This window comes from Somniosus microcephalus, chromosome 3 (genome assembly GCF_052327205.1).
Source record: "Somniosus microcephalus isolate GS21.2 chromosome 3, FLI_Smic_1.0, whole genome shotgun sequence".
Lineage (NCBI taxonomy): Eukaryota > Metazoa > Chordata > Chondrichthyes > Squaliformes > Somniosidae > Somniosus > Somniosus microcephalus.
The window spans coordinates 290,232,559-290,260,200 of NC_140989.1; the positions used below are offsets into that span (position 1 = coordinate 290,232,559).

General features: G+C 43.8%; 1 protein-coding gene across 1 annotated transcript in view; it reads left to right on the forward strand.

Moving 5' to 3' along the window:
- The window catches only part of LOC147122050 (interleukin-12 receptor subunit beta-2-like), a 52,828-nt gene that overhangs the window by 13,833 nt on the left and 11,353 nt on the right, over nucleotides 1–27,642 (forward strand). Inside the window, exons 5-11 of the mRNA XM_085982744.1 lie at nucleotides 6,934–7,073; nucleotides 7,358–7,505; nucleotides 8,861–8,940; nucleotides 14,279–14,489; nucleotides 16,509–16,703; nucleotides 20,009–20,110; nucleotides 20,390–20,542. Of these exons, the coding sequence (XP_085838870.1) occupies nucleotides 6,934–7,073; nucleotides 7,358–7,505; nucleotides 8,861–8,940; nucleotides 14,279–14,489; nucleotides 16,509–16,703; nucleotides 20,009–20,110; nucleotides 20,390–20,542 (1,029 nt within the window). The remainder of the gene's footprint in view (nucleotides 1–6,933; nucleotides 7,074–7,357; nucleotides 7,506–8,860; nucleotides 8,941–14,278; nucleotides 14,490–16,508; nucleotides 16,704–20,008; nucleotides 20,111–20,389; nucleotides 20,543–27,642) is intronic.

The window sequence follows — 27,642 nt, forward strand, 5'->3', positions numbered from 1 at the left end:
ACTGGCCTGGAGGTGATTCTTCCACTAATTTTCCCTCTACCCAGAGTGGATATGCAAGTAACTGACCCCAGTAATGGCAACCGCCACATTTTCTGGTCATGAAAGGGCTGAATGTGAGCAATACTACATGCTAACGATGCGGTTTTTGCATATCTTGCCTTTCTAGACTACCTTTAATCATCAGAGAAGATGCATGCCTAGAAATTAATCTGGTAATTTGCAACTTGCAAAGGAAAAATACATGGGTGTCAGAAATTATTCCCTGAAATATGTTAAAGCAACTAAGGGTTGAAAGAGATTTATTACTAGACTCAGTGTTTAACATGTCCAGTCAATACAGAGCAGCAATGAACATGACAAATAGAATGCTGAACTATTTAACCAAGACAGTAGAGTAGAAGTGTTGAGCTGCAAGATGCCAGTAGAGAGTGTGAGAGGCCCGAAGAGTGTGGAGTTTAGCCTCCATAAGAGTTCAGCCACAGACTGAGTTCAACCTTGAGTTTGGACAGGAATTTTTCCCCCTAAAATTAATATTTGTGTGAAGTGAGTAAGAGGAGTTTGATTCTTGCAGGAGTCTGGTGCTAGTGTGAGTTCAGGCTAACACTACCTACATTTTTTAAGTTAGGCACCGAGGGATGGCATTGCAGGGGACCGGAGTGATTTGTGTGGAGTGCAATGTATGGGCCAGCACTGAACCTCAGTGTATCCAGAGGCAGCGCATTTGAACTAAGTCTCAGAAAACGCAGTTTCTGGAGCATCACAGGAGTGTTATCAGAGAGAAACATTGAGACCGAGCCAAAGAAGGAGCTATTAGGAGAGGTGGCTTAAAAACTTGGCCAAAGAGGTCGGTTTTAAACAGGGTTTCAAAGGACAAGAGGGAGGTAGAGAGACGGAAAGGTTTAGGAGAGAATTCCAGAGCTTAGGGCCTAGACAGCTGAAAGTACGGCTGCCAAAGGTGGGACAAGGGAGTGGGATATGCGTAAGGTCAGAGTTGGAAGAATGCAGAGTTCTCAGAGGGTTGTAGGCAGCTACAGAGATTGGGGGAAAAGAGGCCATGAAGGGATTTAAACATGAGGATGAAAATATTAAATTGGAGGCATTTGAGGACCGTGAGTCAATGTAAATCAAGCGAATACAGGGGTGATGGGCAAGTGGGACTTGGTGTGGGTTAGGATACAGGTAGCAGTTTTGGATGAGCTCAAGCTTATGGAAGGTGAAGGATGGGAGGCTAGTCTGGCAAGCAATGGTATGGTCAAGTCTGGAGATGATAAAGGCATAGGTGAGGGTTTCAGCAGCAGATTGGCTGAAGCAGGGGCGGAGACGGGTGATGTTACGGAGGTAGAAGTAGGCGGTCTTTGTGTTGAAGTGGATATATGACTTTTAAACAACTACACATGCACAAATTTGTGCAGGAAACCTAATCATTTTGGAGTGGTTCTGTGTAATATAAAGACAGCATTGAACATTAAGGCCCTGGATTTATGCTGTGGGATACTAAAATACAAAGATAGGTTGTTTACATACACTTTCCTTAGAGAATAGTGTGAAGTAGCAGAAGGATATGCAGGCTGATAGGCCACAACGTAAACGCTCTTTCCATGTTCATAATCATCTTTATACCAATCGATAGGGTGGTTACTCCTATATGGCAGGAGGGTTTTGTGGGCTCCCATAGAGTGAGGGGAGGGGCACCCACTGGAAGTGGGGATCCCACTGGATGGCAAACCAGAATTCCAGACCCCCGTCTCCACTCGCCAGGACTGTCTGAAGTGAGGTATGAACCCTGCACCCACTGGCAATATTACACAATTAAAATCAATGAGCTAATGCCACTGCTAAATTAGCAGAAAAGAATTTCTGAAAAACACGCTAAGCATTTGTTGTTGTGTCCGTGTGTTAATAGAGACACTGAAGACAGGAGTTGGTTTCACAGGTGTTTACTGAACAAAGTCTGGAGGGGAACTAACTGATACAACACAATATACAGGCTTATATAGCCCGAGTGGCCATTACCGGCATTACAGGACACAGGGGGCTCTTAAAGGCACATACACTACAATTCCTCCCCTTTTAGCCAACCAGTAAATAATATTTTAAGTAATCATTAATTACATGTTACAAGAAAAATAATCTACACATTGCTGCAGTTAATCAATTATAAGTCAGTCTCTCTGGAGGCTTCCTGACTTGGTCCGGATAACGCCTCGGTGGTGTAGTAGTTTCTGGTGGTGTAGTAGGTTCTTTTGGCAAGGCTGATTCGGCTTGAATGCCAGTGTCGGGTTCATCGGGTTCCAGTATCACCGGATCGGAGGTAGATACTATGGGTATCTCTACTTCATCATTAGGCATATAGAGTTGTGGTGTAGGTTGTCCCTTTTCGGATGACTCTATGATTTGGTCAGCATGGCGCCTTATTATGCTTTCTCCGATGTCCACGGTATACATCAGCGGTCCTAGTCGTGTGCAGATAGTTCCAGGCTGCCATTTCTCGGTACGGTAGTCCCGGGCCAAAACTTGTTGACCTATCTGGACGGTTCTAGTTGGCCTTTCATTCATGCCTTGAAATTGCCGGTTCTCCACGTCCCTTCTGATGTTTGGCTTGATCAAATCCAGCCGGCATCCTAGGCTTCTATTGAAGAACATCATGGCGGGAGTTTGGTTTGTAACCATATGTGTTGCATTCCTGTATGCAAACAAGAAGTTATCCACCTTATGCTGAAGTTTTATGTCTTCATTACCCATGGCCTTTATGGCCTTCTTGAAGGTCTGGACAAACCTTTCAGCCAATCCATTGGTGGCGGGATGGTATGGGGCGGACGTGTAGTGCTTAACCCCATTGTTTTTTAAGAACTTCCTGAATTCTTCGGACACAAATTGCAGTCCATTATCAGAACAGATCTGTTCAGGCAGCCCATTCCTGGCAAATATGGTCCTTAATACTGTGATGGTTTTTTCCGTGGTGGTGGAGGACATCTTTATTACCTCCGGCCACTTGGAGTGTGCATCAACCGCGATTAAGAACATTGAGTCCATAAATGGACCAGCAAAGTCGATGTGTACCCTTTGCCATGGAGATGAGGGCCACTCCCATGGATGTAGAGGGGCTTGTGGTGGAGCGTTTTGGACCTTCTGGCATCCTAGGCAGCTCTTGGTCATTTCTTCGATGTCTCCATCGATACCTGGCCACCATACAAACGCCCTGGCTAGGTTCTTCATTTTCACTCCACCCAGATGCCCCTCGTGAAGCTCCTTTAGAACTTTATCCTGGAGTTTGGGTGGAATCACCACTCTGGATCCACACATCAAGGTTCCTCGGCACACTGACAGCTGTTCTCTTCTTTGCGAGAATGCTGGCAACAGTGGTTCGCCATGTGCTGGCCATCCCTTCACTGTTAAATCGTAGACTCGTGAGAGAGTCGGGTCATTTCTAGTTTCCCTTTCAATGGCAGAATTTGTTACTGGTAGACATTCGACTATGGTAGAGTGGAAAATATCCACTGGGTCTACGGTAGGCGCTTCTTCTACCGTTGGCAACGGTAGGCGCGATAAACCGTCAGCATTCCCATGCTGTTTTGATCCTTTGTATTCTATGTTATATTGGTGTGCCCCTAGAAAAAGGGACCACCTCTGTAGCCTTTGCGCTGTCATAATGGGAACACCCTTTTTAGGGTTGAATATGGAGATGAGGGGTTGATGATCAGTCAACAAGGTAAATTTTTGTCCGTGTAGGTAATGGTTGAATTTCTTCACTCCCCATACCAGGCTGAGTGCTTCCCTGTCGTGTTGGGCATAGTTACGCTCAGCTGAGTTCAATGAGCGTGACGCAAAAGCTATCGGCCATTCCGAGCCATCAGGGAATTTATGCGATAATACTGCTCCTACGCCGTAAGGGGATGCATCGCACGCCAGTCTGATTGGCAGTGATGGGTTGTAATGAGCCAAAATCTTTGGACGTGATTAAGTCTTTGCATTTATGGAAGGCACGTTTACAGTCTTCGCTCCATTTCCAAATTACTCCTGTTTGTAGCAGTTCATTAAGAGGGTGCAGAAGAGTTGATAAATTCGGTAAAAATTTATGATAGTAATTTATTAATCCCAGGAACGACCTTAATTGTGAAACATTTTCAGGTGCTGGGGCTTTTATGACCGCTTCAATTTTTTTCAGGTGACTTATGCAACCCTTCCTTATTAATTATGTGGCCACAATATGATATTTGATTCTGGAAAAATTCGCACTTGGGGCGATTTGCTCGTAGGCCCCGTTCTCTCAACCTAGTGAGCACCTGCTCCAAATTGGCAAGGTGCTCGTTGTCGTTTTCTCCTGTTACAAGGATGTCGTCTAGGTAGCATTGAGTCCCCGGAATCCCTTGGAGGACTTGCTCCATAGCTCTTTGCCAGATAGCTGGAGCGGATGCTACTCCGAAAACCAGTCGATTGTACTGGTACAGGCCTTTGTGTGTATTTATCATGAGATACTTTTTAGAGGCCTCTTCAACCTCCATCTGTCGATATGCCTGTGCCAAGTCAATTTTCGTGAAACGTTTCCCTCCGGATAGCGAGGCGAAAATATCTTCTATCCTCAGAAGAGGATACTGTACAGTGTGAAGGACCGGGTTTACAGTCACCTTGAAGTCTCCACAGATGCGAATTTTTCTCTGTTCTTCAGATTTATCATTATTCAACGTTTTCTTCATGACTGGGACGATGGGTGTTGCCCACTCGCTCCAATCTATTTTGGATAATACGCCTGCCTTTTCCAAATTCTCCAGCTCTGCCTCAACTGCTGGACGAATTGCGTATGGCACCGGTCTTGCCTTAAAAAACTTGGGAATTGCCGCATCTTCCACTTTTATTGAGGCGGTGATGCCTTTCAAGGTTCCTAGTTTCTCTTGAAACACTTCTTTGGCATTGGCCAAGATGTCTTTTAATCGTTCAGGTATGACATCATCATCGTTTTTTTCCTTACTGGTCACCGTCAGTGCCTGAATGGAGTGCCAGTCTAAACGTATTTTCCTGATCCATTCACGTCCCAACAGCGGTGGACCACCATCTTGTAGAACGTATAAATACAACTTTTGTATTTCCTTGCCGTTGTATACAACAGGCACCCTTATTTTTCCTTTGGGGTATACTTTCTGCCCCGTATATGTTTTCAAGATAATGGATGTGTCTTTTAAAGGTATATGCGGAAATAGCCGCTCGTAATCCCATCGATTTATGACGGTCAGAGCTGATCCTGTATCTAGCTCTATTTTAACTGGGGACCCTGCTATCGTGAGGGTAACCCAAATGGTCTGGTAATCTTCTTTGGCAATTACATTATGTAATTTGAGACAGCTTAGTCTCTTGTTTTCGGAGTCGCTATCGCTCTTCTGGTCTTCGGAGCTACTGTCCATCATCATTTGTACCTTTCTGTACTTTTCTTTATTGATTTTTTTTCCTGTCCATGGATTTTTTTTGTCCAGATCGGCATACCCATGCAATGTGTCCAATCTTTCCACATTGCCTGCATGCTTTGTCCTTGAACCAGCAGTCCCTCTGGTCATGGGTGGATCTGCCGCAGCGATAACAACTCTCGAAACCCTGTCATTTCATGGGTGCCGAAGTCCTGTGTCTTTTGTTGTATCTCTGCAGCTCCTCTTGCGGCTGCTTCGTATGATACAGCCATACTGAAAGCCTTGTCCAGTGTTAAATCTTTCTCAGAAAGCAGCCTTTTCTGTGTTCCTTCACTTAGGAGACTGCAGACGAATTTGTCTCGAAGATAATCTGCTAGTCCTGCCCCGAATTGGCAGTGCTTTGATAGCTTTCTTAATTCGGTGAGGTAATCAGCGTTTCTTTCATTCTTGTGTTGATTCCTCTTGAAGAATTTGAATCGTTCCGCTATCAGCAGCGGTGTTGGGTTTAAGTGCTCCTGTAGGGTATCAACAATTTCTTTAAAATTCTTGTCCTTTGGTTTGGCTGGAGTGATTAAGTTTCGTAACAGCCCGTATGTCTTTGCGCCCATTAGATTTAGAAGTACTGACGCTTTTTTTTCATTTTCTATTCCATTTGCGGTGCAATATACCTCCACTCTTTCCACATATGTGGTCCAATCCTCTATATCATTATCAAAAGCATCAATATTGCCAGACTTAGGCATCCTGGAAAAAAATGGCGCTTCCCGCGCTTTTCTTTCTTTTCTGCAGAAAAGCTATGGCGCTTCCCCGCCACTGCTGCCGATGACAACGCTGTTTTCTGCGGGTTTCTTTTTATTTATTTACAGGTGGAGACTCGTTCCCGCCGGACTCTTTCTGCTAGTTCTGAACGCCGACCTGCTTGCAGCGCCGGCCGTCTCCCGAGTGCTCCCTCCCCGTCTGTTACTGCTTGCCGCCACCTTCGCTGCTTGGCCTCGCTGCAAAGCCAGCCAATGGAGCCCCAGCCCGACGCCCAGGAAGGATTATTGCAGTACCTGCCACCAGCTCGGCTAGCTGGTGAAACCACAGCTTTTTCTTTTTCTTGCTTTTCTTCGACTTTGGATGCCAGAGGAATCGATGTCCTTGAGGTGCTGCCGAATTGCAGGTAAGTCCATTTCCAATTCATCGCCACTGTTGTGTCCGTGTGTTAATAGAGACACTGAAGACAGGAGTTGGTTTCACAGGTGTTTACTGAACAAAGTCTGGAGGGGAACTAACTGATACAACACAATATACAGGCTTATATAGCCCGAGTGGCCATTACCGGCATTACAGTACACAGGGCGCTCTTAAAGGCACATACACTACATTTGTATTCCAGCATCCCACAGCATACATTCTGTGCCTTTATATGATGCTGTCAGTCAGAATCAGTGCACATGCTTTTTATTTCTACATTGAACCAGTGCTTGGTCTTATTTGTAAATCGATATATTGATATCAATACAGTAACTATAACTGCAATCTATATTTTTTTCAGTGAAACCCAATCCTCCCAATATCAGCAAGATAGAATTCAGCAGCAGTTCACCTATAATTAGTACAGTATATTGGAAAGACCAACAGAAGGCAGAGTTGTTTGAAATCCGATGTCAAAGTACCAACAGAAGATGGGAAAAGGTAGCATTTATTTATTTTAAACTGTTTATTCCACTTGCAATATTTCCATTTGATAACTTACAAAAGCCTGGATTTCTCACCAAGTATTGGATAGTGGCGCAAACGGGTGGCGCTAAGGTAGGGAATTTCTAGGCCACAGAGCTGTGTTTAGTTTTAATAGTGCAATGTATCAACATAGGTCATACTTTTAAGCCAAAATGAGCAAGTCCGAGTGAAACACAACAGTTCTGACTTATTGGTGACTTTAGCCAGGTTTCTCATACTCTCTTCTGGCTTGATTTCAGACATTCTCAGTCAATTCGACAAGTTGCAAGGTGTATGATTTGCAGCATTTTGCAGAATATGAGTTCTGGGTTCGTTGTAAGTTTTGTTGCACCCAAGAACTATGGAGTGACTGGAGCCCTTCCTTTGTAAGCAAGACACCAGAGGCAGGTACAGTTTTCCTCCATTGCTGGATTTGTTTTGTGTCAGTTCTGTGGAATGATTTGTTTACTGTGTGAGCATCACTCCATTTTGGTTCTGGAGATCCACATTGCCATTTCTTAATTATGACTTCACAAGTTGCTCATTTGAAAGAATATAAAACAAAAGAAAACTGGAGAAAGACTCTTCCATTGTCTCAGCGGGTAAGTGATGTGGTAATGAACTATACAGAGCAGGAAGGCCCCAGTTTCAATCCTTGGTTGTGTTGAATTAACTGATCTCAGCCATGGTAGTGATAGGGACGTGGAAAATAGTCACAGTGCCCCTGAGTTCCTGCTCCTAATCACAGCCCAGTGACTCTTGCTGGAAGTTGCGTGTGGGAAGTCAGGTGAAGAGAGGATCGTGCTCCAGTCAAATATTCTGCCAACGTTCACTGTACTGGCTCACGCATAAAGAAAAGCTACTTGGATGAGGCACCAGAATGTGTCTGTAGAACTAAGCCATAGAATAATGCTTTCTAGATGAGTGAAGAAACTAAAATCCTAGAGGGTGGTTTGCAGGGACCAGTATTGGCTGGTTGCCTCTTTGTAGGTAACTCATACTGTACTTTTCACACCCAGCCTCCTGACTCAAACAGCTCCTGCTCAGTCACAAAGCAGAATGTTGACCTCATTACTTTCTTTATGAAGGACTAATGAATGATTTGACCAGAGGTGTGAAATGCATTTAAAATATTTCTTTCATTGTTAAATCTGTTGACTTTGTGCTACAGTAATACAGTTACACTGTGGGCAGCAGACACGTTGGAGTTCAGTTGGTGTAAAACGATTCCTGTCAATTCTGGCGTAGATCCAATAACTACAGCAACACACTCACGCTGACGTTTAAAATCTGAAATCCATCCACATGTCAGAATGCATCCTATGAACGCTGTGTTATGTGCAGATCATAAAATGTTTTAAGTGGCCATAGATTGAGCAGTCACAGCAAGTATGCAGCAGAGTCCTTGCTTGTTACACTGTATTTTGTCAATATTCTGAGAAGAAGGGAAGTCACCATGATTTAAGAATCTAGCAAATGGGTAACTTTGGAACTGTCTAGCTTATGCCTCCATATTGGATCTGTTGATAACATTGTACACATACGTGCATGATGTTGGTCAATCTTTCTATTTTATCCCTGACTCTTTTTTTCCATTAACAATCTGTGTTATATCAAAACTGATAGTGAAGTATTACTGTGCTGAAGAGGAATTCATTCAGTGAAACCTACATAATGATGGGCATTTACAATGAATATGCATTAACCTTTTATTCCAGGTTATTATGTCACTTCAGCAGGTTCTTTTTTTTGTCCTTGCACAGTTCCCGTAGGACAACTGGATGTCTGGTATACAATGGATCTGTCAGATGCTAACAACCCGAGAGTCACTCTCTTATGGAAGGTGAGAGATTCCAATTGCTAAATCAATGAGCCATTCTTAAAATAATTCAATGTCTGGTTTTACTTACCAGGTAAGTATGAGTAAACAGTAAGTTTAAGGATTAGCTCTGGTGATGATAATTAGTTTCACAGGAATAACCTGACTTCAGCCCATTGACTACCAAACCAGATCTCAGCCAGAGAGCAATGGCTGTCCCATGTACTGTACCTGCTGGGTTACTGATCAATGCTCTGACTGCATGTCAGTGAGTGACCATGAGGACAAGGTATTACAAGGGACGAATGGTTCTAGTCTTGAGCTTATACCATTCTGCTACTCCCTCGGTGCTCTCATAGCCAATGATGCCACCTGAAAAGGAGCCAATTCCTGGAGCCTTCTCCAGTTCAGCTCTGCTCCCTTTTATTGTATGCTAGAGAAGCAGTCCTGAGCTGTTGTTAGTTTAAGCAGCACATACAGTGATAAAAATGACCAGCATACATACCAACCTAAGCATTAGTAAATGAACATCCATATGCTGCATTGTGCAGCTAGTTTGTGTTAGAAGGATTTGCTGTGTGATGTCCCTTTAACAACAGTTGCAGTTCTAGGTTTTAGTGTGCATTGTGCCGTTGCATGGTAACAATTCAATAGGCAGTAATTTTGTATGAATGCTTTGTATGGGGCAGCAGGAAAAGAGTGACAAGTTATCAGGAAATGCTTTGTTCAAGGCTTACTTGAGGCAGCTACTTGCCATAGAAAGATGTTCTATAAACCCTACATTACAACACTAACTACATTTCAAAAGTGCTTCATTGGCTATAAAGTGCTTTGGGACGTCCTGAGGTTGTGAAAGGTGCTATATAAATGCAAGTTCTTTCTTTACCTTGGCAGCTTTCTTGAGGCTTGCCATCTCCTTCTGTATTTGAATCCAGCTCTTTTGGGTGGTGTACACAGCACTGTCCTGTCAGCCATCTTCTGCCAGACCTGCTCTACTGGTTGTTGCTGGGAGGGTTTTGTCAAGGACAAAGAGCCCTTTTTATTTTCACTTCCTGCAGCATCATCAAATCTAGTAGTGTGTGAACATTCTTTTGCGAATTTCCACTGCAAATCCTTTCCTACTGTCCCACGTGAAACTGTTACGGGTTAAATGGCTACTCGAACCATTTAAATTTGCTTCAGATGTTCATTTTGTGTACACACTGCATTAGACAGCCTGTTACTCAGGTAGTAGTTCACACAAAATCCTTATATATCTGCTACTAGCATGAGAAATAAATGAATGACTTCAACACAGGATAAAGCCAGCTAGGTGTCAGTTGCAATGGTTGTGCGAGTACCATCGTGAATGATAAGCGCTATTTTTTAATGTCTTTTATGTACAAGAACAAAATGTCTTAAACCGACATTCACAGGATTAATATCTGTGCATACTCACTGGGAACAGTAATGAAATAAGATCAAAGGATTGAGTGCACTCGAAGAGCTTTCCTCTGATAAACACTGGGTATAAAAATGAAAAAATGTTCATTTAGCAAAAGAGCCTTTTGTTTGCGAGCTGTACATCAGATAAGTTAATAAAGCACGATTCTTATCTGAAATTAAGGTGTTGCTGTTGATTAAATTCACACTCAAGGCTCATGTTAAAGATCGGGGGTTGAATTTCAACGAGGGTTCTGTAGCTTTCAATAGCAATCCTATCCAGAGTCATTCAATCTGTGGCTGTTCCCCAACACCAAGCTGTGAATGTGCACAGCTTTTGATCACACAGTTAGAGTAAGCAGTTTTACAGGTGACTGCAAATGATTGCATTTTTATCTATAAAGTAGTGGCAAGCTTGGGAACCGGAAAAAAATGGAAATGAGAAAAAGCTATTTAGCTTATCAAGTCAGTTCTTCTCACATATCATGTATAATTTTTCCAGTCATGCACTCATCATGATCCACTCAGTCATATGACGTAGGTGGCCAACTATAGATAAACTCCATGAAAATAATTCTTTGTAAAATTTCTCCCCCCCCCCCCCTCCCCCCCCAAGATAATTAATTGGGGTAGATTTTCAACTTGCTGCCTGGGGGTAAAACTAATTCAATGGTAATGAAAATTGAGGGGTTTCTACAACAGGCGAATGATTGCAATGACAGTTTAATGTCCGAGCGCCAAATTCAAAATCTACTCCCATAATTTTTCTTAAACCCATAATTATAACTCTGACCAGCTGCATCACACAGATGACTTATCCATAATCTGGAAGTATCTATAACAATGATTAACCTTTAATCCTGTTCTTAAATAGATATTCATCCAATTTGATTCACTCTTGACTGCTTTGGTTGGAAGTCTATTTCTCATATCCACTATTCTGTGGAAAGAGTGTCTTCTACTTGAGTCTTGCAATTTTACTGCATATATTTCCTCTAATGCTTACAGCTCGAATTCAATAACCCGTTTCCATCTACATTACCCGTACCTCCTGTCATTTTAAGTAACTGTACTGTGACTGTCATTCGAGTTTCAATAATTGTTCTTCTTTCAGGACAAAATAAATCCCACTGTGGAGAAAACAAAACAATTCTGTAGCGTATAGATATTTACCACCAAATGCTTCAGTCAATCTATTTTTGAATTTTTAAAAATCCCACATGAAAGGCCAAGTTGAAGACACCTTCAGATTTGAAAAGAGTAGGAAGAGGAGAGTAGGAAAAGAGGTAAATCAGGAAGTAAAGAATTAGGTGATGCTGCGTTTGAGTTTTAAAGTCTGTACGTTAGAGGAGAAAGAAAAGGTAAGGAGTTTTGAGGAGCTGGGAAAAATGAAGCTTAATAGGAGAGTTTGGTGAGTCCTGATTTCAGCAGAATGATGATGAAGGAGGAGGAAGCGTATGTAAGTCCACATATTTAAAATCTATAAAGCGTAAGAGAGAAGCTTGAAAAGAACAGAGCATAGTAGTATCAAATAAACAGAAAGAGACACACAAGAATCTGTTCCATCTTTAGATTCCCTACTAAACACATACCATTCTCCTGATGAGTGGGCAGGTCAGAGATCTACTCCCAGTGGGTGCTCTAGACCAGGGTGCATGGAGCTGATTCTCCATTTGATTCTTCTCCCTCCTTGTGAGAAACAGTTTGGCTTCCACTCTGTACTTACCCATAATCATCTTCTTCTTAGGCAGTCCCTCGGAACCGAGGATGACTTGCTTCCACATTAAAAATGAGTTCTCAGGTGACTGATGAGTCCAATGCGGGACCTACAGTCTCTGTCACAGGTGGGGCAGACAGTGGTTGAAGGGGCGGGTGGGTGGGGTGCTTGGGTTGACGTGCACTCCTTCCGCAGTTTGCGCTTGGCTTCCACTTGCTACCAGCGAAGTGACTCGAGGTGTTCGACACCTTCCCGGATGCTTCTCCTCCACTTTGTGCGGTCTTGGGCCAGGGATTCCCAGGTGTCGCTGGGGATGTTGCACTTTTTCAAGGAGGCTTTGAGGGTGTCCTTGAAGCGTTTCCTCTGCCCACCTGGGGCTCTCTTGCCGTGCCGGAGCTCCGAGTAGAGCGCTTGTTTTGGGAGTCTCGTATTGGGCATGCGGACGATGTGACCAGTCCATCGGAGCTGATCGAGCGTGGTCAAAGCTTTGATGCTGGGGATGTTGGCCTGAGCAAGAACACTGACCTTGGTGCGCCTATCCTGCCAATGGATTTGCAGCATCTTGCGGAGGCAGCGTTGGTGGTACCTCTCCAGTGCTTTGAGGTGGCTGCTGTACATGGTCCATGTCTCTGAGGCATACAGCAGGGCGGATATCACTACTGCTCTGTAGACCATGAGCTTAGTGCCGGGTTTGAGGTCCTGGTCTTCAAACACTCTCTTCCTCATGCGACCGAAGGCTGCACTGGCACACTGAAGGCAGTGTTGGACTTCGTCATCGACGTCTGCCCTTGTTGACAGTAGGCTCCCGAGGTATAGAAAGTGATCCACATTGCCCAAGGCCTTGTCGTGGATTTTGATAATCGGTGGACAGTACTGTGTGGCGGGGGTAGGTTGGTAGAGGACCTTTGTCTTACCGATGTTTAGTGTAAGGCCTATGCTCTCGTATGCTTCGGTGAAGGTGTTAACAATAGCAAGATCATGACTATATACATGGAGAATCACTAGGGCAAAACTTCACCCCCTCATTCCATAGCACAGCCCACTGGAGAACCAAACCATTACACCACCAAGACAGAATTCTAATTGTAGCTACTTCAAATCAATCTAAATCAGCAGCCAGAAGGTTCTGGCTATTGTATGTGTATAATATCAGTTTCAGTGAGCAAATCTGTCTGTCTCCTGGTTGTGAAATTAGTTTGGGATATTCTCACTGTGCTTCCTAATATGTTCAAGGCTACACTGCAAAACCATCTTGAGTTTGCTACATATTGGCAAACTCACTCAAAAGGTTGGGATGGGAAATAATTATGGCATACTGGACTAAAAGGGGATGCTGTTCTGGAGCTAAAGTTAAGACATACTGGGAGCTTTAATCCAGATCGGGCCTTTACTATAGCTGATTTGGAAGTGCTTGCTGCTGACTCTGGGCTGGGTGCATAAATTGAAACAGCGTTCCTTTCCCCAGCATCTCCTCATTTGACGAACTAAAAATGCACCCACCAATTCTAAGGAGAAAAAAATAAATTGGAAGCATGACTTAGCTTTATAGCCTTGAACTGGATAATATTGATGAGATTTGGAGGGAGGAATGCAGTATTTAAAAGAAGAAAGTGATGTCATTGTTACAGGTTGAGCGTCCAATATCCGGAGCTCCGGACTCCGGGACGATTGGTGGCAGGGTCGTCCGGAATCCGTACAATGTTCCGGAATCCGGAACTTCGGATTTTAGACGCTCAACTTCTACTTCAAAAAGCCATTAACTTTTGTTGTCTTTTTTTGAAAAATCCTATGAAAAATGCGAGTCGTGCAATAAAACTTCAGTGTGTTTTATCCTCCTTAATCTGCTCAGCTCCACTAAGTGTTTCCGCCAGGCTGCGGCCACGGCACCACGCCGCCCTGGTGGCCTAGTGTGGGCCATCGGATGCTCTGCAGAGCTCGCAGTGTCCCGACCCTTTAACAGAAGGGGAGGGGCGGAGAAACGCGTCAGCGCTACGCAGAGCGGCCCAGGCATTTCTGGACTCGGAACGTGTTTCTGATGTCCGAAGTCCGGAAACGCCCGAGCCCAGGTTGCGATGTTTTCGGACTTCAGAAACACGTTCCGAAATCCGGAAAAACACGAAAACCGGCTCAGCCTCGGTCCCGAGTTGCTGGATTTTGGACGCTCAACCTGTATCTTATTTTTAAAAGAAGAGAAAATGAACTAAATCACTGTTACTGTCATAGCTCCTCAAGGTGCTTGAAAGCAGAGGAAGAATCCTCGGTTACAATGTAACACTTCAGAAAAGCACAAAGGAAAAAACAAGCAACTGGACAGAGCAGACTGTGGACACATGGTACACTGTGGGCATCCCCAGGACAGGCTGTTCTGTCACTGTGTCTGCTTACAACTCCAAGGGAAACTCTCCACCTACTCAACTCCACATTCATTTCACAGGTAAAAAAAAGGCTTTTCTGTTTACAGTGTTGCAAGAAGGTCTGGTGTATCCGTTTTGAGGGAGATGAGAGGGGAGGGGGGTGGGATGGGGAGAAAACATGAGAAAACCAGAAAGAAAATAGTCAAATCGGGTTTTTTTGTTCAATTGTCTCCTATTTCCCACCCAACTAGTTATCCTCCTCCTTTTCCTGAAGACCCTGGTTTGTGCTGGGCGAAGGTTCTACAAATGCCAGCTTTCCCTTGGCACCTTGCCCAAATGGCCATTCTTCATATGTGAGCCTAGGCTTCAAGTACTGGCTGGATGTCTAACAGTGCAGCACATCACATTGAGCCTCATTCTTTCCTCACCGAATATCCACCATCCACATTTCCAGCAGAAGGCACTAAATAGTGATCAGGGTGGGGTGGGAACACTGGCTGAATTTACATCTTAGAATTACATAGAATTTTACAGCACAGAAACAGGCTATCCGACCCAAATAATTTATGCTCCTCTCACCTTACTTCATCTCACCCTATCAGCATATCTGTCTATTCAGTTCACCTTACATAAAGACAGGAGAATTCATGTGGCAGCATGTTATATTCCAGTAGCTGGTGTACAGAATAAGGGTTCTCTGTTACAATCCCTGGGCCATGCTATCATTATCTAGATATTTGGCAAAATAAAGATGCATTACAGGGATGCGAGGTCTGCTTACGAGTAATTGGTGACACTGAAGCAGAGATCACAGCCTTGAATTTCCTCGGACTTTCTGCCGTGTTTAAACAGGGTTTCCGCCACACTTCTGATGAATTTACGGCATCTCAGTGGCAGGAAGTCGAGAAAATTCAGGGCTAACATCTAGCATAAAACCTCAAAAACTGTGACAGCATTATATAGGAGAGTACTTCTCAACAAAAAGTACTGAGATTTTCCTTTTCCCATAAGAAATTCCAAAGAACATACATCAGGTGTGGTGAGATTAAGGAGAGTTAAAAATTGTAAAAAGGACAGATGCCATACATGATAAAAATGGGTAATATGGGACAACAGGTTTGAATTCATTTACAATAGAGACCAGAGCTCTTAAGAGGGAAGAGACATTATGAAGGACAGTCAACTGGAACCTATCATTCAAAGCTTGTCCATAATCTTCTAAAAATATTTCTGCATCTTGCATGGCATTGCACATGATAAATCAGATGATACGCTGTTTATAAGGACAGAAGTGTTTTATCATGTATTGCACAATTATCTTATTTTGCTATGGTAGCACTAAATCACTTTAAGATTACAAAGTCTAATTTAAGTAAATTGTGTTCAGTTTCCTCACCAAGGCTGATTATGGTGCCCCTATTTTCACTACAACTGAGATCAGGTAATTCAATGCAGACCAGACTTAAACCTAAGGCCTTTCTGGCTGAAAACCACACATGATCAACATCCATGGAATTGTACCTCAGAATGAGTCGAGGCCTGTAGGAGATGAACAAAAAAAACTCCAGGAAGCTATATAAAGCATTATTTATATTACACCTCCCTCAGCAGAACTCGCTGCTTGAATGGTTCCCAGATGTATTGAGATATTTTTCTTCCCTCCTCTCCTGAAAGCAGTGGTTCCTTGCTGGGATATGTTTCTATGGACACTGGGCCAGTACCTTACCCAAGTAATTCTTTTTGATGTTTGAGACTAGACCATGAGTGTTGCCAGAATCTTCCACCATGGGAACATTATAGTTGCACCTGTCCTCATACTATGTCTATTCATGCATACTTGAAGCAGGGATCACTGGGTAGCAATAGGAGCCCTGCCTGATTTCCCCTCCCTAACTCTTGAGGTGTTGAGGCTACCTGATCCCTGCACTGGCTAAAATAATTTGCCACAGACTAGATATTGGACCCGATACCTTCTTGATCTGCGTGGTACAGCTACTCACTGAGTAAATGCTCTGCGCCATAAGAAGAACCTGTACTTGTACATCTCTAACGCACTCTACTCACTTTTTTTATCCGTTGACTTTTTTTTAAATGGACAGATCTTCCTCCACCAAGAAACATCTCCGCTATGTATGCCGGAAACAACCGCTTCTTAATTGAGTGGATGGAGCCAGTCAAACAACCAACCCCGGTCCAAGGATATGTAGTGGAATGGACAGAAGTAAATGGCAAAGTTAATCTGAATATAAATTGGATTAAACTCCCTCCTCAGAACTGTTCAGCAACATTAACAGGTAAAATGGATCACTTTTTTTTAAACAAGCAGCAAACTTCACCTAACCTGTCCCACTGTCATAATCGGGTTTTTTGGCAGGGTTGGCAATAAATTCCACATGATTGTGTGACAGATCAGAGGTCTGTTCATTTTCAGATCTTAAGATTCTCTATATTATGGGATAGATTTTGCACCATCTGGGCCTGAGTGAAGCATAGGAAGGAAAACTGGCCAGAGGATTGTACGCCCATAACAGAGCCTGCCTGATCGTCCCTCCATTAATTTAAATGGAAGAAATCAACCATGATCCATTATGATCATGTGATCCTCCGTTCTGTGCTCCGCCTCCAGCTGGTTAGGATGAAAATCTACCCCTGTGCATTTTAAAATAAATTTTAACCACCAGTCCAATGGATTGTTTTTAATGGAATCTCAGCGAGTCCCTTGGGGAAGCTATTGTTTCTGCAGTTTGGGGGTGTTTAGTATGCAAAGTCAGGTCATCTGAGGGGGAAATTAATTAAATCTATACCCCTGTGCGGTATGTGACAACACTTTATAAAGTCATTTGTCTGACCTCTTGTTCAACTGGGTTGCTTCCCAAGTATTACAGATGACAAGCGTATCTGTTTTGGCTATTCCACCAGAGACAGACTCGCTCTTATTGTTGCTTTGTTCTACCAAGTATTAAAAATTGATGACGAAACCTGTCGGGCAACCTTTATGTCTTTGAACCCTACTTTGATTGACAATTTTGACTAATTATAAGGGTACCATAATCAGTCTTTTGTTGCAGCTTGGATTTCAATAGGAAGAGAAGCATATAACCCAGGCTAATAGGCCAGATTCTTTTAAAAAGCAAAATACTGCAGGTGCTGGAAATCTGAAACAAAATCAGGAAAGGCTAGCGACACTTAGCAGGAAGAAGAATGTTGTTGAATAGTGATGTGAGAATAGATGACTGCTCCAATGTATTTCATAGGACGCTGATTAGCAGCTTAAATGGGACTACTGCCAGACTCAGGTTGCATAGCTGTAGGCCCGGGGGGAGTATTGCCATGACCACAGTGATTGAAGCAATGGAGCGGTAGGTCATTGACCACCATTTTCGTGGTGTTACTGTCCCGTTTCTGCCGGGCAGAAGGCCTGATAATTCAGCCCTCTTATGTTTGTGTGTGGGCAGTAAACATATATCATGGCACAAACCAAGTGTACATGGCAATAGGTCAAATCTATACTGAAAATGCATTGATTGGTATTCAAGTTGGAATCAATATTTAAACACAGTGCGACTGAAAATCCTTGATCCCAATGGGCTATCTGGTGCGCAAGTTGGGCGCGGAAGGCCCAACGGAAATAGGAAGTCTGGCAGGATCCGGAAACAACAGGCCTCTCTCTGCATAGCCTCCCAATTTGCACAGAGGCCCGGGTGGGTGGAGCTTCTGTCCATCCCATAACCTAGTCCCTGATGACAAAGGGAGAGGAGCCAAGGGGGGGGATTTCCCACACTGGGGATTTCCTCAGCCCCAGATTTTCTTATGCCAAGGTAAACCTGATATACAGCTTGGCTCGGTAATGGAAATGGGGGTCCACCTAGGGATCCTGGGCTGGGCCCCCCATAAGAACGCAAGCAGACTGAGTTGTACCAGCTCCCTTATACAAACGTACATGTCTGGTCCATTGAGCCTATATAATAGCGGCATGGGGTAACTGCAGTGCTTCTTCACCATCACCCGAATTCAACAACTGCACCCCCCTGCCAAACTCAATGCAGCCAAACAATTTCCTGGGAGATTTTTTTTTAATTTTTTTTAAATCGCAGGCTAATTTAAGAAAAACCCTGGGAAATTCCTCTCCAACCTCCTAAAGGTGATCAAACAAGTTCCAGAGACTCGAGGAACAGCACCTCAAATTTCGATTAGGCACTTTACAGCCTTCTGGACTCAACATCGAGTTCAACAATTTCAAACTATAACAGCTGCCCCCATTTTTCATGCTGTATGATTTTGCCATTCCCATTTGCAACATTTTATCTTTCCTGCCTCTTACAAAAGCACAGTATGTTCCTTCAATTCCACCCCACCCCCCTCTCTGCACCTGCTTAATATCGGTTACATCTCCAGCTTTTTCCAGTTCTGATGAAGGGTCCCAGACCTGAAACGTTAACTCGGTTTCTCTCTCCACGGATGCTGCCTGGCCTCCCGAGTTTTCCCAGCGTTTTCTGTTGTTATTCCAGAGACTATGTTGACTAGGAGACACAATCTCCAAATGACCCACCTACCTTCTATATGAAAATATGTTAACCGCTCTCAAGCACTCATCCAGTTCACTTTTGAATGTTTGCAACAAATCCGCACTCCCTGCACAAGCCAGCAACATATTCCAGAGGTCGATGATCCTCTCCAAAAAGTACATCTTTGCATCTTGGTTCTATGTTTATGTAACTCACACCTATGCTCCCTGATCCTCCCTAACCTACCTAGCTCAAATAGCATATCCACTTGGACTAAGTCTATTCCTTTCATATTGTGATCTTCCAACGCCTATAAATTGGAGAAGAATGGGTAAACTTAACAACGTAAGGAGTTCCACAATTTTGAGATCTTGGAAAAGAATGAATTAGAGTGCGAGATGATCAGTTTTGAGTTGAACACGCTGAGGATGCAGGGAAGAAAAGGGCAAGTATTTGGAGGAACAAGAAAGGACAAATCAGAGGAACAATGATATTAGTAGCAGTGATAAAATAAAGAGGCATGAAAGGCTACAACAGGAAAAGGCTGATGAGGAATGAGAGAAGATAATTGTTTAAGGAGATTAAAGAATTTAATAGGGCAGATAGAGAGAAACTATTTCCTCTGGTGGAAGAGTTCAGATCAAGGAGGCATAATCTTAAAATTGGAGCTCGGCCATTCAGGGGTGATGTCAGAAAGCACTTCTTCACACAAAGGGTAGTGGAAATCTGGAACTCTCTCCCCCAAAAAGCTGTTGAGGCTAGGTCAATTGAAAATTTCAAAACTAAGATTGATAGATTTTTGTTAGGTAAGGGTATTAAAGGTTATGGAACCAAGGCGGGTAGATGGAGTTAAGATACAGATCAGTCATGATCTAATTGAATGGCAGAACCGGTTCGAAGGGCTGAATGGCCTATTCCCGTTCCTATTTTCCTATAACAAGCTACCCAGGAGTGTGAGAGATACACTAAAAGATTTTCCCCAGTTTTTTCACAACAAGCTGTCACATATTCTCTCTTCTGTCCCCCCCCCCCCCCCAATACATTAGGCACAACAGAATACTTTTGAGTACAACTACTATCTTTCTGTATTGCAGAAAATATAAAACCCAAGACTTGTTTTCGGATCTCAGTCTATGCCATTTATGAAAGTGGGGCAGGGAGACCACTGTCAACTCAGAGATACTCAGCACACGAAGGTAATCAAAGTAGTGGTAAAATTCAAACCATGAGTAAATAATCGACATGCGCTGGTGGTAATGAGTAATGAGCAATGTTCTCTGTAAGCTGCACTTTGTTCTACGTGGCCTGTTCCTTTTACTGCGCGGTCCCTTTAAATTTCTGCGCATGCGCGGTACTTACAATGGAAAAGCCGGTGAGCAGCCTGCGCGGGACCTTTCAGATTACTGTGCACCTTAGTGGGATCATTGGTAATGAGATGTTATTTTAATCAAAACTTTTAACAATTTTTTATTCAGCAGCACCACTGTCGGGACCTATAGTCTTAACCAAACACAACACAGCTGTAATATTCTGGAAGAATGTTCCACAAGACCAGGAGGAGGGCTGCATCGAAAGCTACACCATCTACTTACAGGAGGAGAATTCCGAGCTACCTCCTGCAATTTATAGTATGTACAGCGGAGAAATAGCGGTTAAGAATATAAGAAATAGGAGGAGTAGGCCATACGGCCCCTCAAGCCTGCTCCGTCATTCAATATCATAGCTGAACTTCTACATCAACTCCAGTTTCCTGCCCTCTCCCCATAAATCCCCAGTATGGAGAAATATCTGTATGTGAATGGAATTGAAAGTCTTAGAAATAGATAGAACCACAGAAGTTAGCAGCACAAGTGGAGGCCATTTGGCCCATCATGTCTGTGCCGGCTCTTTGCTTCAACTACTCCCTGTGGCAAAGCTTTCCTTACTCAAACAACCTTCTGTGTGAAGAAATTTCTCCTGACCTCTCTCCTTACTTTCTTAGGGACAGTTTTAAATTGATGATCCTTTGTCACTAGCTTCCCAACCAGAGAAAATGAGCTTTCCCTATTCACTCTGTCAAAACCCTCATAATTAAAAAATCTCAGTTAATTAGACCGAGAAGGTCTCCTTGACAGCTCAGATCATGAATTTAAGGTTGAGTGAGCAATAGAGCCATGTGCTCCAATCCCAAATTTGTGCTGTTATCTGTTCCCAGCTAGAATAGCAGTAGGAGCACTAAAATTGGCCTCAGTGTCACAGGATAGGGAGGGGAAATTAGCCAAAGTCTCCCCTGCTGATTGTTTTCCCAACATTGCAGGGAGGTGTATGTGTGTTGATGTCAGGTGAGGACAGGAGTGGGCTCAGCTGTAATTCCCTCATAGTTGAATAGTTACCAACACTCGCTCTATTCTCTTATATGAAGAATGACCACTTGAACAAGTTCCTGTGAAAATGTGTCCCGTGATGAGTTAGGACTTTCAGGAGCTGAGGGGAGAAAAAAAAACAAATATACTCAGACAGTGGAATAATCCACAAGCCATGATGCTCCTTTGTTACTGGGGTTACATCTGTGGAGGGCAGAACGCCAGAGGTTGGCTGACAACTGTGGAGGGCAGAACGCCAGAGTTGAATATAGGAATTATGAGGATGGATAAATATTCTGGGGTGATTATGGGCAAAAGACAATATTGTGGACAGTTTTTGAGTCCGTGATAGGGAATATTGCAAACGGCCTTTTCTCATTGCATAGTATTTTATATTCTAAGAAAGTTCTAAGCAAGAATAGGGACTGTATATATAGATTTATATGACAAACTGATCTCCTGTGGCATTACTCACAGGTAGTCTGGGCCTGGAGCAAGTCGTGATGTTTAGCTGCTAACCTGGCCTCACATTATGGCCACTGCTCTGATTCTCCGTGTGAATAGATCTGGAAGTCAATTGGGTATGAATCCAGTTACTCTTTGAAGTTCTTTACATTGACAACTGCTTGATTCTGCTCCTTGCAGAAAGGCCAGTTTATTTCAAGGTCAGGAAAATAGTCAGTGAATGGTTTTCTTTCTCTTTTTATATATATTTTTTCTGCAGAACCTCTGCTGAAAACCCTTAAAAATCTTACGCCTGGTAAAAGTAGGCAAAAAAGGCCTTTTACCAGCATAAGAATTTTAAAAAGTAAATAAAACATTTTTTTCCCACTCATTTATAATTTTTAAATACTTTAAAAAATAAGTTTATTTTTAGTCCCTAAAAAACTTTAATTTTTTTTCCAAAAAATTTAATTTTTGTTTAAAATATTTAATTTAATGTAATTTTAACTAATTTTAAAAACGTGATTTAATTTTTTTTTAATGTTTTGATGTGTTTTTGGAGTGATTTCCATTCATACTTTTGACAGGTCTAAGCTGTCAAAAATATGAAGGGAGATTCCCTTCTCCCATTGGGCGGCACGGTGGCATAGTGGTTAGCACTGTTGCCTCACAGCGCCAGGGACCCAGGTTCAAATCCGGCCTCGGGTGACTGTCTGTGTGGAGTTTGCACATTCTCCCCGTGTTTGCGTGGGTTTTCTCCGGGTGCTCCGGTTTCCTCCCACAGTCCAAAGATGTGCAGGTTAGGTTGATTAGCTATGATAAATTGACCCTTAGTGTTAGGGGGATTAAATACGTGGGGTTACGGGGATAGGGTGGGATATGTGTTGGTGCAGGGGTTACGGGGATCGGGTGGGGATGATCAGCCATGATCTCGTTGAATGGCAGAGCAGGCTCGAAGGGCCGAATGGCCTACTCCTGCTCCTATCTTCTATGTTTCTATGTTTACCCATGGCCCACGTGATCCCAGGGATGCTTGCGAACCGCATGCGCCCCTGGGATACGTGGGCCCTGCGCATTTCGTCGTGGAGAGGCCCAGGAGTGGAAATGGCCAGACCTCTGGAGCCCTCAGGTAAGGGCGTAGATTTTTTCCAGATCGGAGGCCTCCACACGCAGGAAGCCTCCGATTGGAAAATACGGGCCATTGTAAGTAAAATAACAGTAATGAAGAAAATAATGGCACTGAAGAGTGACAAATCCCCAGGACCAGATGGTTTCCATCCCAGGGTTTTAAAGGACGTAGGTGAGTACATTGCAGATGCCCTAACTATAATCTTCCAAAGTTCTCGATTCAGGAACCGTTCCTTTAGATTGGAAAATTGCACATGTCATTCTGCTATTTATGAATGATGAACGAGGGAAACCAGGGAATTATAGACCAGTTAGTCTAACATCTGTTGTCAGGAAATTACTAGAGTCTATAATTAAGGAGAGGGTTACTGAACATCTCAAAAATTTTCAGTTGATCAGAGAGAGCCAGCATGGATTTGTGAAAAGTAGGTCGTGCCTGACAAACCTGCTTGAATTTTTTGAACAGGTGACTAAAGTATTGGACAGGGGAATGTCTATGGATGTTATTTATATGGATTTCCAGAAGGCATTTGATAAAGTCCCTCATAAGAGACTGTTAACGAAGGTAGAAGTCCATGGAATTGAAGGCAAATTATTGACCTGGTTAGGAAATTGGCTGAGCGGCAGGAAACAGAGTAGGGATAACGGGTAGGTATTCAAATTGGCAGGATGTGACTAGTGGTGTCCCGCAGAGATCTGTGTTGGGGCCTCAACTATTCACAGTATTTATTAACGGCTTAGATGATGGCACAGAAAGCCATATATCCAAATTTGCCGATGACACAAAGATAGGTGGCATTGTAGATGAAAGCATAAAATTACAAAGGCATATCGATAGATTAAGTGAATGGGCAAAACTGTGGCAAATGGATTTCAATGTAGGCAAATGTGAGATCATCCACTTTGGACCTAAAAAGGATAGAACAGGGTACTTTCTAAATGGTGTAAAGCTAAAAACAGTGAAGGTCCAGAGAGACTTGGGGGTCCAGGTACAGGAAACTTTGTGCTATCCGGAGGTTGAATGTCTGGCAGCTTCGATCTAACGGCAGAAATCAGCAGCCGTTTTGGTTAGGTTTTTTTTCTTCTCCTAGCATTCTTTTCACAGGCAGGCTCTGGAAAGCGTCTTTGTAGCTCAGCAACAGCTTCAGAGACGCTTCCAAGCTACCGGGCCGAGTGTTTACAAGCTGTTGCTGAGCAACAGTGTTTGTGGTCAGATACGGCAGGCTCTAGAAAGCGTCTCTGTATCTTAGCAACAGCTTCAGAGATGCTTCCAAGCCATGGGCCAAGTGCTGACAAGCTGTTGCTAAGCAACAGTCTTTGTTGTCAGATACAGAGATGAAAAGTGTAGTGTATGTACCTTTAAGAGCCCCTGTGTACTGTAATACCGGTAGTGACCACTCCGGTATATAAGCCTGTATAGCGTCTTGTATCTTTTAGTTCACCTCCAGACTTTGTTCAGTAAACACCTGTTAAACCAACTCCTGCATTCCGTGTCTCCATTTACACACGGATACAACAGTGGCGACAAATTGGAAACTGACTTACCTGCAATTCGGCAGCACCTCAAGGAGATCGATTCCTCAGACGAAGGTCGAAGAAAAAAGAGAGAAAAAAAACTGTGGTTTCACCAGCTAGCCGGGCTGGTGGCAGGTACTGCACTAATCCTTCCTGGGCGGCAGGCTGGGGCTCGATCGGGTGGCTCTCAGCAGGGCCGAGCAGCGAGTCGGAAGGCGGAGGCAAACAGAGATGGAGGGTGGAGCACTCGGGAGACGGCCGGCGCTGCAAAGCAGGTCGGCGTTCGGACCAAGCAGAGGGAGGGGAAAGTCCCAGAGAGTCCGGCGGGAACGAGTCTCCAACTATTAAAAATATCTGTGTAAATAAAAACCGCGGAGAACAGCGTTGTCAGCAGCAGGAAAGCGCGGGAGGCGCCATTTTTGATTTTCAGGATGCCTAAGACTGGCAATATTACTGCTTTCAATAGTGATATAGAGGATTGGACCACATATGTGGAAAGAGTGGAGGTATATTGCACAGCGAATGAAGTAGAGGATGATAAAAAGGCATTGGTACTTCTAAATCTGATGGGCGCAAGGACATACGGGCTGTTACAAAACTTAATCACTCCAGCCAAACCGATGGACAAGAATTTTAAGGAGATTGTTGATACCCTACAGGAGCACTTAAACCCAACACCGCTGCTGATAGCAGAACGATTCAAATTCTTCAGGAGGAATCAGCACAAGAATGAAAGTAACGCTGATTACTTCACCGAATTAAGAAAGCTGTCAAAGCACTGCCAATTCGGGGCAGGACTGGCAGATTCTCTATGAGACAAGTTCGTCTGCGGTCTCCTAAGTGAAGGAACACAGAAAAGGCTACTTTCTGAGAAAGATTTGACACTGGACAAGGCTTTCAGTGTGGCTGTATCATACGAAGCAGCAGCAAGAGGAGCTGCAGAGATACAGCAAAAGCCACAGGACTTCGGCACCCATGAAATGACACGGGGTTTCGAGAGATGTTATCGCTGCGACAGATCCACCCATGACCAGAGGGACTGCTGGTTCAAGGACAAAGCATGCAGGCAATGCGGAAAGATGGGACACATTGCACGTGTATGCCGATCTGGAAACAAAAAATCCACTGACAGAAAAAAAATCAATAAGGAAAAGTACAGAAAGGTACAAATGATGACGGACAGTAGCTCCGAAGACCAGAAGAGCGATAGCGACTCCGAAAACAAGAGACTAAGCTGTCTCAAATTACATAATGTAATTGCCAAAGAAGATTACCAGACCATTTGGGTTACCCTCACGATAGCAGGGTCCCCAGTTAAAATGGAGCTAGATACAGGATCAGCTCTGACCGTCATAAGTCGACGGGATTACGAGCGGCTATTTCCGCATATACCTTTGAAAGACACATCCATTATCTTGAAGACATATACGGGGCAGAAAGTATACCCCAGAGGGAAAATAAGGGTGCCTGTTGTATACAACGGCAAGGAAATACAGAAGTTGTATTTATACGTTCTGCAAGATGGTGGTCCACCACTGTTGGGATGTGAATGGATCAGGAAGATACATTTAGACTGGCACTCCATTCAGGCACTGACGGTGATCAGTAAGAAAAAAAATGATGACGTCATACCTGAACGATTAAAAGACATCTTGGCCAACGCCAAAGAAGTGTTTCAACAGGAACTAGGAACCTTGAAAGGCGTCACCGCCTCAATAAAAGTGGAAGATGCGGCAATTCCCAAGTTTTTTAAGGCAAGGCCGGTGCCATACGCAATTCGTCCAGCAGTCGAGGCAGAGCTGGAGAATTTGGAAAAGGCAGGCATGTTATCCAAGGTAGATTGGAGCGAGTGGGCAACACCCATCGTCCCGGTCATGAAGAAAACGTTGAATAATGATAAATCTGAAGAACAGAGAAAAATTCGCATCTGTGGGGATTTCAAGGTGACTGTAAACCCGGCCCTTCACACTGTACAGTATCCTCTTCCGAGGATAGAAGATATTTTCGCCTCACTATCCGGAGGGAAACGTTTCACCAAAATTGACTTGGCACAGGCATATCTACAGATGGAGGTTGAGGAGGCCTCTAAAAAGTATCTCACGATAAACACACACAAAGGCCTGTACCAGTACAATCGACTGGTTTTCGGAGTAGCATCAGCTCCAGCTATCTGGCTATGGAGCAAGTCCTGCAAGGGATTCCGGGGACTCAATGCTACCTAGACGACATCCTTACAACAGGAGAAAACGACAACGAGCACCTTGCCAATTTGGAGCAGGTGCTCACTAGGCTGAGAGAACGGGGCCTACGAGCAAATCGCCCCAAGTGCGAATTTTTCCAGAAACAAATATCATATTGTGGCCATATAATTAACGAAGAAGGGTTGCATAAGTCACCTGAAAAAATTGAAGCGGTCATAAAAGCCCCAGCACCTGAAAATGTCTCACAATTAAGGTCGTTCCTGGGATTGATAAATTACTATCATAAATTTTTACCGAACTTGTCAACTGTTCTGCACCCACTTAACGCACTGCTACAAACGGGAGTAATTTGGAAATGGAGCGAAGACTGTAAACGTGCCTTCCATAAATGCAAAGGCTTGATCATGTCCAAGGAAGTGTTGGCTTATTACAACCCATCACTGCCAATCAGACTGGCGTGCGATGCATCCCCTTACGGCGTAGGAGCGGTATTATCGCATAGATTCCCTGATGGCTCGGAGCGGCCGATAGCTTTTGCATCACGCTCATTGAACTCAGCTGAGCGTAACTATGCCCAGATCGACAGGGAAGCACTCAGCCTGGTATGGGGAGTGAAGAAATTCAACCATTACCTACACGGACAAAAATTTACCTTGTTGACTGACCATCAACCCCTCGTCTCCATATTCAACCCTAAAAAGGGCGTTCCCATTATGACAGCGCAAAGGCTACAGAGGTGGTCCCTTTTCCTAGGGGCACACCAATATGACATAGAATACAAAGGAACAAAACAGCATGGGAATGCTGACGGTTTATCGCGCCTACCGTTGCCAACGGTAGAAGAGGCACCTACAGTGGACCCAGTGGAGATGTTCCACTCAACCATAGTGGAATGTCTACCAGTAACAAATTCTACCATTGAAAAGGAAACGAGAAATGACCCGACTCTCTCACGAGTCTACGATTTAACAGTGAAGGGATGGCCAGCACATGGCGAACCACTGTTGCCAGCATTCTCGCAAAGAAGAGAACAGCTGTCAGTGTGCCGAGGAACCTTGAGGTGTGGATCCAGAGTGGTGATTCCACCCAAACTCCAGG